The following is a 21192-nucleotide window of genomic DNA, read 5'->3' on the forward strand; positions in this document are numbered from 1 at the left end:
GGAGAGGTAAACAAATCTCACACCACCTCCCCAAAAAAAAAAAAAAAAAAACATAGAGAGGGTCCTCCTACGGTCCAGAGAGCTCCAGTCCAACACCACAGAGAACATAAAACAGAGAAAAATTACATATATAGAACTTATCAAGTGGAACACGTCAGAGACGACTGCAGCCACTTATCCCAGATCTTATGATATTTAGCAGGGCAACCCCTATTAACATAAATAAGCTTTTTATATGGCAGAGTAGCATTCACCTCGGCAATCCAGGCAGCCAGAGTAGGGGGTGAGGGTTGCATCCAGCTGCGCGCTAACAGCTTCCGGGCACTAAACAGTGTTTTGTGTATAAATTTCAGTGTGCTCTTATTTACCTCTAGATCAGGAAATAAACCCAATAGACATTGCCGAGGATCCAGTGAGACCGGAGAGCCCATCTGATCGTGCAGAAACCGAACCACCTGCTGCCAGAAACAGTTGACCTGGGGACATTGCCAGATCAGGTGCTCAAAGGTACCAGCGGATAGAGAGCATTTAGGACAGTCCGGGCTACGGGAGGGGTCAAACTTTGCCATGCGAACAGGAGTAAGATATACCCTGTGTAAAATATAAGTTTGTGTCAACCTGTCAGACAACTTAGGAGACACCAGCTTACCCACCTCCAGCACATCACTCCAGTCTTCATCATCCAATTCCCCAGCACACTCCTCCCAGGCGGGCTTCAGAGAATACGCCAATTTCGTAGCCGACGGAGTAAGAAGCATGTCGTAAAATAGCGAAATCAATTGCCTAGGTTCATCTCCCCGCCGGATCAGAATAACATCCAACGGTTGCAGCTGGGGGTAGGTACCACCAAACTGCGCACGCAAAGCGTGACGCAGCTGGAGGAACCGGAAAAACATAGAGTTTGGTAGTTGGAATTCGGCCTTCAATTGATCAAATTGTTTAAGACGGCCATCGCGGAGAACATGGGAGAGCTGATATACGCCATGCTGTATCCAGATCTGCGGATCCAGAACCAGCAGGAGTTCTCGAAGACATCTATTAAACCACAGAGGGGTATCGTCGTGAAGGGGAGGGCAGCCCAGTTTCGCAGCCGCCAAGTCCCAGATCCGCTTATTGTGGAACGCATATGTGTGCCTACCAGGGCTACCAATCGCACCCGGAAGGCCTTGCAGGATATCACAAAAGGGATGAGGGAATTGGCCGGAGGAACCAGTGCTGACCAAGGACTCAAAGCGATGCCTATCTACCTTATCAAAGTAAAAGAAATGGGACAACTGCGCCACTATATAGTATAGACTAAGATCTGGAACCGCTAGGCCGCCAAGCTTGGTAGGACACTTCAGGGCCCTCCAGGACAGCTTGTGTCTGGAGGAACCCCAAACAAAAGACTTCAAGATAGACTCCAGGACCCGAAAGAACTTCAACTGAATGTAAACTGGTGCGTGCCAAAGAACATATAAGATCTTAGGAAATAAGATCATTTTAATCAAGCCAATACGGCCCATGACTCCTAACGGTAGTCTAGACCAAACCTGCGTCTTACTCTTAGTCAGCGCTATGAGGGGTTCAACATTCAAGGGTACAAAGTCCGCCAAGTCCAGAGAGACCTGAATCCCCAGATACTTGACGGAGCTAACTCTCTGCAATGGCATAGAGGCCAAATAAGACCTTTTTACATGAAAAGACAAGAAGGGTACCCCCAATTGTTTTGGGACTGTAAATGCCACTAAACACTGAAAAGAGTATACACTGAAGTATTTAAAAATATCAAATTTTATTTTTACACAAAAAGAACAAAATACAAAATATACAGTAAATGCATATTCCAAACAATAAATGTTTGGCCTCCGCAGAGGCCGCCATCTCCCACAGGAGGCTACAGACCTCCATTTTTTGGAATACTCCATATATTGGACTGATACTCCTACCTTACTTTGTTGACCTCTAGTCACGCGAAATACTCACCTATAACAGGTATCCAACACTGGCCCACATACCCATATAAGGACTTCTTCGGACCAACTGTGGATCACTGTGGCGCCCATGGGCACTCTGTTCGGTCACCACTCTTTATTTTTCTTCCTTTTCCAGTGAACTATGTATATGGGAGACTCGGCATTCCTCTTTCGGTATATTACCATTTTAATTGACAGCCCATTTTTCTCCATATATGGACTCCCTCTGGCACAATTTGTGCTTTGAACTTTGGTTGACCCTGAAGAAGGGTATCATACCCGAAACGCGTAGGGTCCTGTCCGGTTCTTTCCACCAGCTGTACCTAGGAGTCCTCTGTGCTGAAAATGGTCTGTTTTTGCATGCAATTTTAATTCTGATATATATCCAGTCATTTATTGTTTGGAATATGCATTTACTGTATATTTAGTATTTTTTTCTTTTTGTGTACAAAAAAAATTAGATATTTTTAAATACTTCAGTGCATACTCTTTTCAGTGTTTAGTGGCATTTACAGTCCAAAACAATTGGGGGTACCCTTCTTGTCTCTACTTATCGGGATGATGTCCACAAACACTGGGTACTAGGTGATAGGATTCAATATTCTTTTTACATGAAAATGGCTACAATTTGGAAACTAGATGTAGTGTATATATATATATATATACATATATATATATATATATATATATATATATATATATATATATATATATATATATATATATATGTATATATATATATATATGTGTGTGTGTGTATATGTATGTGTGTGTTCCACTCAAAAGTGTAACTCCGCGGATCTGCTTCCCTCCCCCCTCCGGTGCCCCATTTGGCACCTTTCAGGGGGAGGGGGGAACGGGTACCTGTTTTTGACAGGTACAATTCCTGAATTCCTGGGAGACAGCACCGCGGCGCTGTCCCTCGGAAGTTCGGCCCCCTCCTTTTTCCTCCGCCGCTGGGCCAATTACGAAGCGCAGCGCGCTATGCGCAGTAGGGAACCAGCAGTCAAGCCGGAAGGCTTCACTGCCGGGTTCCCTTACTCTGGATGGCGGCGGCGGCACCCGAGAGCCGATACGTAAATTGGCTTCGGGTGCCGACATCGCGGGCTCCCGGGACAGGTAAGTTCTAATATTTAAAAGTCAGCAGCTACAGTATTTGTAGCTGCTGACTTTTAATTTTTTTAAGGGGTGCGGAACTTTGCTTTAAATAAACTGAAGATATTCTGTATCGCCATAGTTTTCATCATAATAAAATTGTGGTAGCTAGGAGGTACACCTGTTCTCCTTATACACTATCTAAGTTCCATCCTTCATTCCATCATGTACAGTGTTGCATTACCATGGTTGTGTAGATGTGGCACCACCCTTCTGATGCTTTTGTGGCGGCATCTTATTATAATCCAATTTCTCCTCTCCCCTTCCAGGACGGCAAACATATGAGAGATGATAGGCTCTTCCCTACAGGAAACACAATCCGATCACAGTTTAAAAGGCCCACCCCTTCCCCTTGTCCCTCAGTTCAGTTGTGTTTATCCCACAGTGAAACATTTATTTTTTTTATCTCTGACCTGAAGACTTGAAGTGGGATGGTCCCCCTGTGAGCCAGGTACAGGAACGACAGTGATGGCTGCACTCTACCTACTGCCTCCTAGGCTTCTCACAGGTCGCCCCCAAAACACTGGCCATCGATCACCAGGGTGGTCCCTCTAGGCCTGTGTCCTGCTGTTCAGCAGAGGTCTCCTCCGGCTATTACACTGGGTCTTTTTGCCCTGGGAAAATTCAAAAAGACCGCCGGAAAGAGCACTCCAAGCCTCGTTTTGGAAACCGGAACTTCCGGCCTGTGTCAGAAGTCGGAGCATGCGCAGCGCTACCCGGAAGAGGGAAGAAACCGTGGAGGAGACGCCAGACCCGCATGGAGCTGGGAAGGCAGACTTCCAGGCCCAAAGAGCCTGGAAAGCTGCAAAGGAGATGAAGCCTGCCGCTACCCACCTCGCAGAAAAGGAGGAGGGAAGGTCGGTCCAGGTGGCTACAGGCAAAACCAGGTTGGGACCGGGTAAGTTCTGTTTTCCTGATTATTTGGACTAGTACCAGTATTAGTTAAAATCCTTGGTAATTCCTATGCTCCCAGCAGGACCTGTAGCCAGTTTTCTTTGGGGTTTAGAAGAGTGATCTGTTATTCCCTCTTCTCTTGCAGAGTCCCCAGGTGGAACCTGATAAATGTGGTAATTGCGGTGATAAACTACCTAGTTCTCACACCAAGTCCTTTTGTTATAGGTTTATTAACAAATTGGCTGGTAAAGAGGGTTAATGAAAGATTTCCTTAAATCTATGCAAGAGGAAATGTTAGCCACTATACAGTCCTTTCGCACCTCTGTAGCTTCCCCCCAGGTTTCAGAACCAGGTGAGCTAGCTCCTAAAGAGGGCCTGTCTTCTCAGGAGAGTTCACTTTCCAAGGCTGGCCCATCTGCTTTTCTGCCTGTGTCACAGGGTCTTCCCCCCTGCTCAAGCAAGGGAAGAGGAAGGCCTAGAGAATGCAGAGTGGCAGGCCAGGTCTCAGCCTAGCTCTGGGGATGAGGGCGAGGTGGACCCAAATAGTGAGGTAGAAGAGACCAAACGGAATACAAATGTATTTCGTCTGGAAGAACTACAGGGACTCCTTCAGACTGTCTATGCCTCAGAAGAAATCCCAGAACCCCCCCAAGGAAACCTCCGCACAGGATAAAATGTACAAAGGGTTGGGTAAAAACCTATCCAGAGTTTTACCAGTTCACCAATCTTTGAAGGATTTAATCCTTCAAGAATGGCAGTTTCCTAAAAGAGGTCTAGTTAAACCAAAGTCATGGAAAAGGAGATTCCCCTTTAAAGAGGAAGAAGTGGAAAAGTTATTTTAAAAGTCCAAAATTGGACGCCTCCTTATCTCAAGTAAGAAGAGGTCTGACCTCTCCTTTGAGGATACTGGGAAAATCAAAGATGTCATGGACCGTAAGGCAGAATTCTTGTTAAGGAAAGCCTGGGATGCCAGCTCATCCACTATGGCTCCAGCTCTAGCTGCAACCTGCATGGCTAGGAATGCACATTTCTGGATGGAAAGGCTTTCAAAACACCTTTCACAGGTCTAATCCTAGGAACTGCAAGATTCCCTATTCCCTTTCAGTTATAGGGAAAGTGGTCGCCTACCTGGCTGACGCTGCAGTTAAGTCAGTAATAGCCTCAGTCAAGACTGGGGCTCTCATTAATTCAGCTAGGAGAGCCATCTGGGTTAAATAGTGGGAAGGCGACTTTACGTCAAAAGCTAAGCTCTGTGGACTACCTTTTGAGGGGTCCTTACTGTTTGGCTCGGGCCCGGATGAAGTTTTGTCCCAGTCCTCTGAGAAAGGGAAGAAATTCCCTACCAAGCCCGAGGGGGAGATGTTTTGAGGGGGGGGGGGAGGAAGTAATGGTGGAGAGGGGAAAGTATGCCCTATGCATTATTTTCAGTTGCTGTTTTCTCCAAAATTCATTGGAAATATTTTTGCAGATGGCGGCATACCTCTTAGCATATGAGATCTAGAGTCATTTAGTGGGAGGTCTTTTTCCCAGGGGAATTTGGACCATTTGAGGGAGGCTAATGCGCAATTGAAGAGGCTTATAAATATGGGCGGGTTTGAGATCGTTTGTGTCCATTTCCAATATAGACGGGCGAATTCTCTCCGACTTGAGTTTTGTGATTGATAAAGCGAAGGCTGTGGCTTGATGGGCAAAAAGGAAGTGGCCCGCTGGCAATCCATATCGGGATTGTAGGGTGAGCCTGAGGATGGGTCAAATAATTGTGAAAAGCAACGTAAACCCTGGTTAGCCCATGTAGAAAACGCTACCATTTTATAGAGGTGACAACTGCCCAATAGGGAAAGGGGAAGGTGCGTCCAGTGTTTAAGTTGTTTAGTTATCGAGGCTAATAAAGGAGGGAAATTCAGACGATATATAGATGAAGGGGTTTTGCCAATTTTAATGCCTAGGTAGGTGATGAAAGAGGTTGCCACCCTGAAGGGGGAGGTGGAAGCCCATTGTATAATCCTAAAGTGGTAAAGGGGCAAAATTTTGCTTTTTGAGTAGTTGATACGGAGTCCAGAACAATTAAGGAAAGTGTCAAATATGTTCTTAATTAAGGAGATATCCGCGGCAGGATCGGCAGTGTAGAGCAGTACATCATCAGCGAAGAGGGCCGAACGGACCTCTTCCTGGCCTATTCGTACCCCATGAAAGGAAGGATTGTGGAGAAGGGAACGAGAAAGGGGTTCCAGGGCTAAGTTAAATAGAAGGGGGCATAGAGGGCACCCCTGTCTGGTTCCCTTCGTGTGTGGGAAACTATTGGAAATATGGTGGGACGTTACCACACGCGCACTGGGAGACGAATACATTGCTTCGATCAGGTGGAGGAATGGGCCAGTGAAACCAAAGGCAAGCAGGACTAAACGAAGCCAAAGAAAACTGACGACGTTGAAGGCTTTTTCACATCCAGGGAAATAACTGCTAAGTCAGCTGTGGGATTAGCCTTCGCGTGTTCGAGTACCGCCATGACCTTACGTATGTTGGAGGTGGCAGATCGACCCTGGGTGAATACTGCTTGGGAGGGATAGAGGAGGGAGGGCATAAGTTTGGCCAGTCTGTTGGCCATAATTTTTATAATATTTTAGCGTCCAAATTTAGAAGGGAGATAGGGCAATAGGAGCCCGGGTCCATGACATCTTTATTGGGTTTTGGGATGAGTTTAATGTGTGCCTGCAAACCAGACGGTAGGTAGGATCCTCCCGACAGTATGGCTTGGTAAGTAGACGTTAACGTAGCAGAAATCAAGGGAGCCATCATTTTGTAGAAAGCTGCCGTATAGCCATCCGGGCCGGGGGCCTTGCCAAGAGAGAGAGGGATTTAATAGCGGAATCTACTTCAGCCTGAGTGATCGGAGCATTTAGAGTAGAGAGTTGAGTTTGATCTAGCTTGGGAATTGATGTGTTCACCAGGAAAGCCTGAGCCTCCTCCGGATCTATGGGGTTGGGGCCATACAATTTAGTGTAAAACTGTTCCATGATAGTATTCATTTTGCGTGGGTCTGTGGACAGGTGGCCAGAGGAATCTTTCAGGGCCATAATGTGTGTCGGGATATAAGGGCCTTTACACATACGAGCTAATAGTTTACCCGCCTTGTTCCCGAATTTGAAATATTGGAGGTCATTGACCGCTGAGCGGAAAGTTTCCTGTGTTCTGGCCCATAAATCGAAGGCGGACTTCTTCGCCTCCTTCCATGCAGTCCTGTGTGCCGGCGTGTTCTGGAGGGAGAGACGGACTTGGGCCGCCCTCAGGGACACGCTGGCCTGCCAGATATTGGTGGTTGGCATTAGGCTTATAAGCTGATGAGAGAAGGCAATAATCTTGCCCCTGAGCACGGCTTTACCCGTCTCCCACAACAGGCTAGGATTATCGGCATGTGCAGCATTGTCTTCCAGGAAGTTAGACCAAGTGTGTTGCAAAGTGGCAGCTAAGTCAGAGTTATTGGCCAGGTACGCTGGGAAACGCCAAGGGGCTGGGGGAGCCCCGGCAGATTGAAGCTCTAGGTAGGTTGAAATAGGGGAGTGATCCGAAAGGGCTATATCCGCTATATCAGGATCTCGGGTGTATGGTAGCATTGCGTGATTGGCCAAAAAATAATCTATACGCGATAGAGAATTGTGGGGCGGAGAGTAGTACGTATACATCCTATCAGTGGGATGGGCAGTTCTCCAGACATCTGTTAGGGGAGTCGAGGCAACAAATTGGATTAAAGAGGGTAGGGGACTGACGCTTTGGCGATATGGGGTGGGAATGGGCAGGCGATCTGTCTTCCGCCGGGTCGATGACAGCATTAAAGTCACCTCCCACCAATAGCGGGAGGTGAAGGTAAGGGGCTAATTTCGAGGTGAGGTAGTGAAAAAAAGCTTTGGTAGGAGGTGTGGGGGCATGGACTGTGGATATAACCAACTCTTTTGCGTGGATTTGAAGTTTCACTATAAGGAGCCGACCATCAGTATCAGTGTCAATGGAGAGAACCTCGCAGGGGAGATTTTTATGGATAAGGAGCAGGACACCCGCCTTGCCTTTGGGCGATGAGGAGCCAAAAACTTGGTCCACCCACAGTTTTTGGATGCGAGAGAAGTCGCAAGAGGGAAGATGTGATTCCTGAAGTATAGCTATTTCTGTTTTTTAAGACGTTTCAAGTGGCGAAGGATGGCCAATTGTTTATTAGGGGACCTAAGATCCTTGACATTCCCATGAAGTGACTTTCAAATCAAGGTGGGGGGGAGGGGGGGCTTTGCATAAGACATTATAGTGCTATGTGGAGGGTGATAGTGGGACGCCGAGGTGCACCACCTGCAGATTGCAGGTGGCACAAGGGAAATAGCCTCTCAGGGTAGGCATGCGGTAAACATCACACCTGTGACTTATGCCATTGAGACATATAGGTATTACTAGGAATAAAACAGTCAAACTAAGAAAACGGAAACATATCAAAATGAGGAGTGACTTCACTATTTTCCCCATGAGAAACTCCGCCAACGACAGCGCTACCAGAGGGTTGCTTGGTCCGCTCACGTGTTGAGACGGTGAAGTGTGACGAAGGTGAGTCTCACCCAGGAGGTGAGTCTAAGCAGAGTCATAAGAGCAGCATACCTGTCGACGTGGTGGGTACCGTGCGGTCTCTGGTAAAGCTGTGGGCGAGAAGGACAGGAATAACAAAAGAGAAAACAGTCAAAACATGGTATACAGCCCCATACACTATTACATGAACAATACTACTGAGGGACGCGCACTGGCGTGGTGTGGGCTTGCGGATGAGATGGTAATAAGCAAAAAGACTGTGAGGGGGGGGGGGGGGTTGATTTGGTGCCATGGCACCGCCAATATTAGCGAGGTAGCCTGGTAGTAAAGAGAGAAAATGGGCCAGATAACAGGTGCTGCCTGCCTAGGATGGTGAACACAGAACTGAGTTCCTGAGGGTGATCCTGGAATATAGAACAAAGATCGCCTTACAAGAGGATATGCTCATCTGGCTTTACCAGACATATGGGCTCTTTGGAGAATCCTTCCTGGGGCTGCGGAGGTCTCTGGATCCCGGGGAGAAGGAAGGCCCGGCTGGAGGGTCGGTGTCAATAGACAGGTGGAGGTGCTGCTGAAGATATTCGGCGGCTTCATCAGGATCAGAGAAAGATTTGGAGGTGCCGGATGGTTCAGTGAAGCGAAGTACTGCGGGGTATGCCAAGGTGAACTTTATTCCCTTTTGGAATAAGGCTGTGCAGGAAGGTTGAAAAGCTTTTCGTCTGCGAGCAACATCTTGCGAGTAATCGGCAAACAGGAGAAGGTGATGGCCACCAATCTGCAGGAAAGAAAGATTTCAGTATGGCAGATCTGTCCATGTAATTCAAGTATCGCACTATCACTGGGCCAGGAGTGGGGCGGTCTTTGAGGGAGATCCAAGGCGGTGCGCCCTCTCTATTATGCACGGCATGGTGATGCTCAGGGCCTGCGCTATGCGAGCAACGCATATGTCTGTGAGCGGGACCTGTTCTCCAGATCATCCAGCTTATCAAATATATACTGCTGGTTCTGCTTCAGTCTGGATTCTGTAGAGAAGGAGCTTTGCACGTCATCTTCTATCTCAGAGATCCTATGCTCCACCTCATTCAGCCGTTTTGCATGTTCTCCCAGTTCTTTACGGAGCTGGGATATTCCCTGCCGTGACAGCCCTCTCCACCGTAGCAGATATGGTGGGTGACAACAGAGCTGCCACAGCCTGAGCCAGGCGCTGGCATTGTTCATCTGGAGGATCCTGATGGAGTTCAGCGGGAGGCGCGGGGTTAACAGCGTCCCCCCATGTGTGAGGCGGCGGCCATATTGCTTCCCTGGGGTGCTGGGACCTGTCCGTCCAGACGATGTGGAGAGGCACCTCTCGCTGTAGTGTGGACCACAAATCGGTCCATGTAGAGGTAGAGGGGAGCGGAGAGATCAGCGGGAGGCAACTGTTAGCGGAGATGAGCCGGCTTAGTAAGCTGATATGTCCGGAGCCGCCGCTCTTCACTCCTGGTTCATAGGGTGCCGGAATCGGAAGGCAAACTTTATTTAAATATGCTCAAACAGAACACAAAACCAAAAAATAACAGAGGATACATAATCCATTACAAAAAAGAAAAAGAACGGGTAAATAAAAAGAGAACAAAGCCACAGATTTAGATGCCCACATAGGGCATAGCGCATACATAACAAACACAATAAAAAAATAAAAAAATGAGAAGCAATAATAGAAACCACACAGGTAGGGATAAGGGGGAAAGAGGGGGGAAAGAGGGGGGGGGGGTAGGGAAGGGGATATGAAGACAAATAGAGAGGTCAACCTGTAATAAAAACCAAACTAGGATACCCAGTATCTAGCTTAAGGGGATTCAGTAACAGGTGGAGAAGTAGTAAGCTTAGAATCAACCCAAAGGGACCAGATTTTATGAAACTTTTTAGTACAGCCTCTAGCTTCATAAGTCATTTTATAGAAAGGAAGCACTTGGTTAATAAGTGAGATCCAAAATGGCATGTCCGGGGGGGTAGCAGATTTCCAATGTAGCACTATAGCCTTCCTGGCATAAAAGAAGGTCAGGCGCAAAAACAATTTAGTGCGGCTAGGAGCATACTCCTCAATGTTAGGGATGCACCAATCCGACTTTTTTGGTCCCGATCTTTTGCTTTGTGACATCGCCGATCCCGAGTCCGATCCGGAAGTACTGTTTTTTGTGAGCTTATAACAAAATAATACTTCCGAATTGGTATCGTTATCGGCAGATACCTTATAACAATTGTGCATTTAAGAGGTTAAACTTCCCTCCTCTGGAACGAAAAGATACATTGTATTCATTGTGTTTACTTAACTGGGAGACTGACAGGCATTTGCAGGAGGCTCTTTTTTTTTTTTTTCTTTGACAGCTGTTCTCTGCTCCCTCACAGCTATGTAAAGAGCAAAACCGGATCGGCCGTGGATCTGTTAATTTTACTGATCCCCCGATCCAGCTATTATGGCCATATCGGCGCTGATATTCGATCCCAATTTGGGATCGGTGCATCCCTACTCCTCATCCACATAACCTAACAGACAGCGAAGGGGGCTACAAATATTGGGCCCCTGAGTAAGATTAGCAATGAAGTCCGTCACAGTAGACCAAAAGGTCCGTATCGGCGGACAGTCCCAGAAGATATGGTAGAAAGTACCCTCAGCAACAGCGCACTTTGAACACACCGGGGATGGCAATCTACCTATTCGGTACAGGAAGGTGGGTGTAAAGTAGGCTCTATATAGGAACTTTAATTGGATAGCTTTATCCCTAGAAGAGATAACCACTGGAATTTGTAAGTGAAGGACCTCTTGCCACACCTCTTCCGACAGATCCGGTATGTTCTCTCTCCAAAGAGATTCAACCACCTCCAGTATCCTAAATTTAGAGTGCAATAAGGCAGAGTAATATGTAGAAACCAGTTTATCATGTGATGAATCAGAATTAAGATTTTCCAGCGCAGAAGGTTCAAGCGAAACGTTGCGCAGGCAAAATTGCCACCAATGGACATGAGCCAATTGGGAGGCCATATAATAAAGTCGGAGATTAGGTGCCACAAATCCCCCAGCAGGGACCGGTAACTGTAAGGCATCTCTGGCGATCCTGACGGCCCAGCCCCCCCAGATAAATGAAATCAAAAGCAAATCTATCACCTGGAAACGTTGTTTAGGGACATATACCGGGAAATTACCTAACACATATAAAAACCGTGGCAGAAAAATAATTTTGAAAATATTGATTCTACCCAGTATCGTAAGGGGAAGAGCAGACCAAAGTCTGAGTGGCCAGACGGGCAACCAGGGGGTCCAGATTATTCACAAAGAATCGGGGTAGGGGGAGTTGAATTTCATTCCCCAGATACCGAAACTTGTCCACCACCCGAAGAGGACAGGAGGCAAGAGGGTGGGGGGGGGGGGGGACAGGGCTTTTGTGATCAATGGGAAACAGAGTGGACTTACTCCAGTTCACCCTGAAACCCTGAAAAATGGCCAAATCGTTGTATAACTTCTAGCAATACGGGAAGAGACCCATGTGGGTCAGCAAGGTATAGCCGCATATCGTCAGCGTAAAGGGAAACCTTCTCTTCCAAGCCGTTCATCACAAAGCCGGAGATGCCAGAATGAAAGCGAATCTGCGCGGCTAAGGGCTCAATAGCGAGGGAAAATAACAGGGGGCAACCCTGCCTGGTGCCCCTAGTTATAGAAAAAGCCTCAGACACACAGTTGTTCCTATGGTTACTTTATTATCCTCTCATATGTTTGCCGTCCTGGAAGGTAAGAGGAAAAAACCGGCCGTTAGACTTACCGGTATCAGTGTTTCTACGAACCTTCCAGGACGGCAGGCCTACTTCCCGCCCTGATTAAAAGGGTAAGGAAGAATGTATACAATAGGTGGTAAGTACCTAAGTGATTATACATCCCTTGTGTTTTTCGGTTGGAGAAACTACTTCTTTACAACTGAGGAACAAGGGGAAGGGGGTAGGCCTTTTAAGCTGTGATCTGATTACGTTTCCTGTAGGGAGGAGTCTATCATCTCTCATATGTTTGCCATCCGGGAAGGTTCGTAGAAACACTGTTTCCGGTAAGTCTAACAGCCGTTTTTTTTAGTGTTGCATGTCATTTATAAGGTTGGCTGTTCTGCACATGCTGGAGTCAATGTTTAGTTTGTGTAGTCTCATGTAACACATAGAAGAAAATATCTAAGGTTTGAATTCTAGTGCTTTTGTTCAGTTTATGGTTAGTGAGTGTTAGCATTTGTTATATGAGTACTTTGAAACAATAGATTTTGTAGAGTTTTTTTTATCTTTGTTTTTTTATCTTTGTTTTTTTTTTTTCCCCCAGGCGTTCCTTATTCCGTGCAGGAAGCATTTTAAATCACTCTTTAGGTGCTGGGCCTGTGGCGTTTGCTTATAAAAGATTATCAGTGCTAAATAGCTCAGACTCTACCAAATGCACCTCATACTTTGTAGAACCTGTGCAGTGGATGGAGGAAAGTCTTTTAGGAGTAATGGATGGGCAGGTAAATTTGGAAAATTATAAACGTTATTTCCCTAGACATTCTCTGTACATGTAGAGGCAGACCGTGTCCACTCCACAAAGAAAGTTTGTCTGTATGACCTATGGATGTCCATAAGTTATGAATAAGCGTTAATATCAGTATTTGAATTGTGCAATGAAAGATCGTAGCATATTGCTTAAAACTGAGCACTCTAAATTGGCCTTTTTACCCTAAAAGAACAGAACTTGGTGTTCTTGATAAGATACGTGAAAGTGAAAAATTCAGAAGAGAGTGTTGAAGTAGGTTTATTTAAAGCTCAGGTTATATACCTTCTGTAAAATAGTATTTTTGTGGGTGCAGTCAGGTGCTGCATTTTTAACCCTTAAGGGACTGGAGTGGCAGCACCCTGGATACTCAGATAGGGCTATAGCCCTGACTTACCTCAGTGTCTTTGGTCCTGGGAATTGAGTAAAGATAGGGACCCTCCAGCATTTCTCCCTCATGGTGAGCATACCCCCTAAAATGGTTTGCAACCTTTCCATGTTTCTTAGATATCCTAAGGTGTCTTCATAGTCAGGGTTCCACTGGTGGATGGACATTAGCCCTGGACCTATATGGCACCCTATGGCTAACCTGTTGTGCCTAGGTGAGCACCAAATGCAGATTTCAGTAGTCAAAGCAACACTACAGACTGGCTCTGCATCTTCTTTCTGGCAGGGTCCGGTTATGGCTCCCCAAGTAGCAGCTGAGAAGTCAACAAATCCAAAAGCCGCAGTGGCTATGAGCAGCTATGATCTTATCAGAAGAGTCCTGGTGAAAAATTTAGCAAAGAAAAATAAAATGACAAAAAACAAAATGTAAATAGATTATATACCAATACGCTGCGCTACTGCTATAAATAAATAAAAAAATTATATACAGTAGTACAAACGTTAGTACACCCCTCACATTTTTGTAATTATTTTATTATATCTTTTCATGTGACAACACTGAAGAAATGACACTTTGCTACAATGTAAAGTAGTGAGTGCACAGCTTGTATAACAGTGTAATTTTTTTGTCCCCTCAAAATAACTCAACACACAGCCATAAATGTCTAAACTGCTGGCAACAAAAGTGAATACACCCCTAAGTAAATATGTCCAAGTTGGGCCCAATTAGCTATGTCCAAATTGGCCCCAATTAGCTATTTCCCTCCCCGGTGTCATGTGACTCGTTAGTGTTACAAGGTCTCAGGTGTGAATGGAAAGCAGGTGTGGTAAATTTGGTGTTATCACTCTCACTCTCTCATACTGGTCACTGGAAGTTCAACATGGTACCTCATTGCAAATAACTCTCCGAGGATCTGAAAAAAAAAGAATTGTTGCTCTGCAAAAAGATGGCCTAGGCTATAAGAAGGTTACCAAGACCCTGAAACTGAGCCGCAGCACAGTGGCCAAGACCATACAGCGGTTTAACAGGACAGGTTCCACTCAGAAAAGGCCTCGCCATGATCGACCAAAGGAGTTGAGTGCACATGCTCAGCGTCATATTAAGGGGTTGTCTTTGGAAAATAGACGTATGAGTGCTTCCAGCATTGCTGCAGAGGTTGAGGGGGTGAGGGAGTCAGCCTGTCAGTGCTCAGACCTTACGCAACACACTGCATCAAATTGGTCTGCATGGCTGTCGTCCCAGAAGGAAGCCTTTTCTAAAGGTGATGCACAAGAAGGCCAGCAAACAGTTTGCTGAAGACAAGCAGACTAGGTACATGGATTACTGGAACCATGTCCTGTAGTCTGATGAGGCCAAGATAAACTTATTTGGTTCAGATGGTGTCAAGCATGTGTGCTGGCAACCAGGTGAGGAGTACAAAGACAAGTGTGTCCTGCCTACAGTGAAGCATGGTGGTGGGAGTGTTATGAAAATTAAAAAAAGAGGGGCGCACCGACCTAGTGCATTACCACTAAAACATTTATTCAAATAGTAAAACGTATAAAATATACTCACAAAACAGGTGTGAATAATACACACATCGACATAAGCAATAAGAAATCTCCAAGGTTGCCAGGACACTGCGTGATGCTGGATGGCATGCAGTGAGCTGCATGGAGCAGCTGTGGCTGGGCTGACGCATTTTGAGGGCGATCCTCCTTCCTTAGAGCCAAGAAATGCTGCTGAACCCCACATTGCACAGCCAGGGGGGCTAAATAGAGGCTGGCTCCACCCACTCCTGCCCCGCCCCACAGGGGGCAAAGGTCGACAGGCGGGGGATGGTGGGACCACGCACCAATACCAGTAACATCCGCCCAACCCCCCAACTGTACTAGGTTATGGCAGCAGCAGTAATACTAAACAGCATCTGAAACACTCACTCATATAAGGATTTCAAATACAGACAGATGGCAACATAAATGCAACCTTAGCATATACAATGCACAACCATATATACACATATATAAATGTATATACATTTTACGTGGCTATACTCAATCATGTTACAACCAAACTATCACTTGTTCACATTTGGAAGGGTAGATGGATGTGCCTATATACAGTATATAGAATATACTGGCCTTCAGATCAGATGCCTCTGTGCTGTTATAAGGTTGTTGTCATAATTGTATGTGAATGCAGCGATTCTCCATCATTAATGTAAGATAAAGGGGGAGAGAGGGAGCAAGATGACAGGTGTCCTTTCCAGACCCTGTCGGCCGTGCTGTCAGTTGACATGCCTACCGAAAACCGGAAGTGCGGGTGGATGCGTTCCACCGCATTCTGCGCCACTTCCGGAGGGGGCGGAGCCCGCCCGCATCATGCACACACTCCTCCGGACTCTGTCAGTATCACAGGCTGCTGACACTGTAGGCTGAATCAGATCGTAACGTCACAAGCAGCCACTAATACCCGACCACCTGCCCGGATACCAACACAGGGACCCGCGCAAGCGGCGGGGAGGATTAAGTGACCTGACCATACCAAAAACGAAGGGGCACACAAATGTCAATGAAAGAAATGGTGACTGACTTCTAATAAAAGTGATGTTGATTGTGAAAATGGGTGGCCAAGCAGAAGTTTTTAAAAAGCGGACAAACTAGTGCTAGGTGACCAGGTGGGGCTATGACGGTGACCTCACCATACACACGCAAATATATGTGTTACGCGTGTGCAAAGCCCACCACTACTGGAGGACAAGAGAGTTTGTATTGGATACCCTTGGTCCTGAGGTGGCAGCAAGACTTTTAGTCTTACCAGTCCAAGCCTGTTGGAAACATTCCTCTTTCTTTCATTATACTGCACATGAGCGCAGGAGAATTGGACTATACTATAGGTGGGAGTGTTATGGTCTGGGGCTGCATGAGTGCTGCCCATACTGGGGAGCTACAGTTCATTGAGGGAACCATGAATGTCAACATTTACTGTGACATACTGAAGCAGAGCATGATCCCCTCCCTTGTGAGACTGGGCCACAGGGCAGTATTCCAACATAACGACCCCAAACACACCTCCAAGATAACTACTGCCTTGCTAAAGAAGCTGAGGGTAAAGGTGATGGACTGGCCAAGCATGTCTCCAGACCTTAACACTATTGAGCATCTGTGAGGCATCCTCAAACAGGAGGCAGAGGAGCTCATGGCCTCTAACATCCACCAGCTCCGTGATGTCATCATGGAGGATTGGAAGAGGACTCCAGTGGCAACCTGTGAAGCTCTGGTGAACTCCATGCCCAAGAGGGTTAAGGCAGTGCTATAAAATAATGGTGGCCACACAAATTATTAACACTTTTGGTCCAATTTAGACATTTTTACTTAGGGGTGTGCTCATTTTTGTTGCCAGTGGTTTAGACATGAATGGCTATGTGTTGAGTTATTTTGAGGGGACAGCAAATTTACACTTTTATACAATCTGTACATTCACTACCTTTCATTGTAAAAAAGTGTAATTTCTTCAGTGTTGTCACATTAAAAAATATTTGCAAAAATGTGAGGGGTGTACTCACTTTTGTGAGATACTGTATATATTTACTCTTAAAATATACACTGCTGAGGTGACGCAATGACCGGACTTACCCGCCTCAGGATGTTTCATCCAGATTGAATGTCCTCGAAGACCACCAGAAATGATATACACTGCTCATAAAAATTAAACAAACACTTTTTAATCACAGTATAGCATCAAGCCTAATAAACTCCTGGGATATTGATCTGGTCAGTTATGTAGCATAGGTGGTTGTTCATCAATTTCAGCTGCTGAAATCAACAACCGGTGCACAAGATGGGCAACAATGAGACGACCTGCAAAACAGAAATGGTTTTACAGGTGGGAGGCCACTGATATTTTTTCCCTACTCCATCTTTTCTGACTTTTTTTCCACTAGATTTACAAACGGCTCCCACAACTGAAATAAAATGTAAGAAAGGTTGGTAATGGCGCTACCCGTAAAAAATAACTAGAATAGATACTGTGTGTATAGAGTAACTAAATACACAAAAGAGTTCAATGTGAATATAAAGTGCAAAGTGCTAATAAACTGAAATAATATGGGGTGTGATCTCCACAGAAATGTTCAGTATAAAGGATTGCTATACAGTGAGTGAAAGGAAATGTGCAATCAGCAATAATAACAGAGGTGCACAAGAGTGATAAGTATTTATAATAACAGAGGTGCACAAGAGTGATAAGTATTTATAATAACAGAGGTGCACAAGAGTGATAAGTATTTATTGTAATTTTATATATAGTGCAGGTGATAAAAAATATATAGTGCACCAATCTATAAAAAACATATGAATGCAGCAAAGAAAAAAATCAAAACAAAACTGTGTGTGTATATATATATATATATATATATATATATATATATATATATATATATATATATATATATATATTCCTTAATCAATACAAATTATATTGTGGGCAAAAGTGGATGAAGGAAAGTAGGGGATTCTTTCCTAAAAAGTGCTAAATGTAGTGTCCAGGGTGAAAACAAAATTGTTCCACAAGGTCGAAAATGAAAGGGTGTGTGCACCTATATTGGCCACTAGGTGTCACACCACCAATACAACCTGTATAATGGAGACAGGCTAGGCAAATCCGGGGGGCCCCTCCGCTTTTCATGGGCAGATGCTTATGTAGATGGATCGATCTGAATGCTCAAGCAAAGAGAAACCCCATAAAAATTGTGCAAGGCGGTAAACACTATTAGTCTGCTGGAGCAGACGTCCTATGATGAAACGCGTAGGGTGGAGTCTAACGTCATACATCACTTCCGGTATCGGAGCCTGAGCCGTGGAACGCGGAAGCTTCCCGGTGTTCTACTGATCCTAACCAGCCTACTGAGTGAGTGTATACTACCTTGTGGAACAATTTTGTTTTCACCCTGGACACTGCATTTAGCACTTTTTAGGAAAGAATCTCCTACTTTCCTTCATCCACTTTTGCCCACAATATAATTTGTATTGATTAAGGAATATATATACACAGTTTTGTTTTGATTTTATTCTTTGCCGCATTCATATGGTTTTTATAGATTGGTGCACTATATATTTTTTTATCACCTGCACTATATATAAAATTACAATAAATACTTATCACTCTTGTGCACCTCTGTTATTGTTGCTGATTGCACATTTCCTTTCGCTCACTGTAGCAATCCTTTATACTGAACATTTCTGTGGAGATCACACCCCGGATTATTTCAGTTTATTAGCACTTTGCACTTTATATTCACATTGAACTCTTTTGTGTATTTAGTGACTCTATACACACCGTATCTATTCTAGTTATTTTTTACGGGTAGCGCCATTACCAACCTTTCTTACATTTTATCTCACTTTTTAACCCTTGCACCCCAGGGGTTGGTTGGTGACAGCTTACACCTATTTTAGATCCATATTTTACATACTCCATAGCGCTGGTCATCTCTGTTTTAATATAGGCTCCCACAACTATCCACGACAACTCCCATATATTCGCTCATGCAGTAATCAGCCATGGACACAGGCAGTCTGCGTCCAGAGTCAATCACTAACATGTTGCTGGCAGCCTCCCATTGCTTTCATTGGGGCTGCTTCCAGTAACTAATCGCCCTGCAAACCTCTGGGGTTCAAACATGTAATCAGTGTTGGGTGGGCTTGTAAAGACCTTGCTTGATTATCTCTCAAGGCTCTTTTTTTTTTTTTTTTTTTAACCTTTTTTTTTTTTTTTTAATAATCTCTACACTTGTCAAAGTGAATTATCTGTTTTCTCACTAAAGCACGGTTTAATTTACCTTTTACTTAATAATAGTAATACTTTATATATTTTCAGCTCCTCTGCCCCAGATGTCACTCAAAATTGGGCTCATTCAACTGGTATGGAGAACAGTGTTCTTGTGGTCGGTGGGTGACACCAGCATTCCAGGTGCATAAGAACAGAGTTGATGAGGTTAAGCCTTTGCCTATCTGTGGAAGGTGATACTTTCATAAACCAGGACTGATACATATAACTATGATGCTAATAAATGTAGTACAATATTTTTTTTTCTTCTACAGTAAGTGAAATTATAAACAGAAGTCATTAACATGTTAATAGTTTTGGTTTATCATCAATCATTCCTTATTAAGAAAAACTATAGTTAGCAGTATTAAATGTGACATTAAATGTTTAAACAATGAAAACAAATTGTCCTCCATGTTTTCTTAACATATGTTTTCCAAGAGCTGATTTTCACTTGTTTAATTATACATTTTTACTGAGGACAAAAACATAATTACATTTTGTAACTACTTTGCTACTAAAGATGGCTACACACCAACAGTGTAAAAAATCTTACCGTTACCTTTATCCATGTTATACAGCGTGAATGGATGACTCTCCTGCTGTGGCTTTGTATTTTGACCGCCAACATCTAGATGCAGGCAATATGCAGCTGACAAATTTCTGCCTTGTCCCATCAGTTTTTCAATCAAGTGATGTTGGGCAGGAGGCAGCTGACAGGGTCACCCTATGAGTGAAATTCACTACATGTATGGCCAGCTTAAGAAAGAAAAGCTATACTATTGTCTCCTATAAAGTGCCCACTCTCCAATTTACTTCTGTCTCTGCACATTTGATGTCTTCGTCCTCTCACAGCGTCTGTTCTCTTTCACCACTGTTGTCCTCCTTCTCAAAGACTGCTCTGTGGTGGTATACCTACATCACCACCTACACACATCTTCTGGTCTCCATTCCTTTACTCCTCCACTAACCCAGTACCCACTCTCCTTCTCCTCCACCTCTGCAACCTTTTTTCATCTTCCTCTTCAACAAGTTTCTGATCTCTTCTTTTTTTTTTTTTCTATCCTCTTGACTCTTCAGTGTCTGCTAACCCCCCCCCCCCCCCTTTTTTAAATGCTCTCTGTTTTATGTGTGCTCCTTGACTGAATTATTGCACTTAACAAAATGCAAGCCTTCACAAATTGCGGTTTGTAAATATACACAGTATCTCACAAGTGAGTGCACCCTCACATTTTTGTAAATATTTTATATCTTTTCATGTGACAACACTGAAGAAATGACACTTTGCTACAATGTAAAGTAGTGAGTGTACAGCTTGTATAACAGTGTAAATTTTCTGCCCCCTCAAAATAACTCAACACACAGCCATTAATGTCTAAACTAGGGCTGAACGATAGTCGATATGATATCGACTATCGTTCTGTGGCCGTAGGCGATATTCATATCGCCGAGGTCACGATATTTGCATAGGCAGGGGGAAGGGACTCGGAGGAGGACAGGAGGACTCACAGACTTCCGTGTTAGGCAGGGAGAAGTCGGGACACTTCAGCGGTGAGCATACACTTACTCACTCGTGCACTGTAGCCCGCCCCACACGTTCAGTGAGTCTCACTCTCCACCCTAGTTTTCTCAATGGCACATTCAGGGAGCCAATCACGCCGTGATTAGCTGCACAGCTAACCAATCACGCGTGCCTGCACACCTGATTGGTTCCACTGTGCCGCTACTCATGGCGTGATTGGCTCCCTGAATGTGCCATTGAGAAAACTAGGGCGGAGAGTGAGACTCACTGAACGTGTGGGGCGGGCTGCAGTGCACGAGTGAGTAATGTAAATGTATGCGGCTGTGCTGTGATCCTTTCCCGGCTCCTAGTCCACCGCTCCAGCCTCCTACCACCACCA

At 45.0% G+C, this 21192-nt stretch overlaps 1 protein-coding gene across 1 annotated transcript in view; it reads left to right on the forward strand.

Annotated features, from left to right (window-relative positions):
• The window catches only part of DUSP12 (dual specificity phosphatase 12), a 44683-nt gene extending 25132 nt beyond the window's left edge, over positions 1-19551 (forward strand). Inside the window, exons 6-7 of the mRNA XM_082266051.1 lie at positions 12898-13075; positions 19343-19551. Of these exons, the coding sequence (XP_082122177.1) occupies positions 12898-13075; positions 19343-19489 (325 nt within the window). The 3' untranslated portion in view covers positions 19490-19551. The remainder of the gene's footprint in view (positions 1-12897; positions 13076-19342) is intronic.
• Positions 19552-21192: the final 1641 nt, after the last annotated feature.

Source organism: Pelophylax lessonae (assembly GCF_965119305.1).
Source record: "Pelophylax lessonae genome assembly, chromosome: 8".
NCBI lineage: Eukaryota > Metazoa > Chordata > Amphibia > Anura > Ranidae > Pelophylax > Pelophylax lessonae.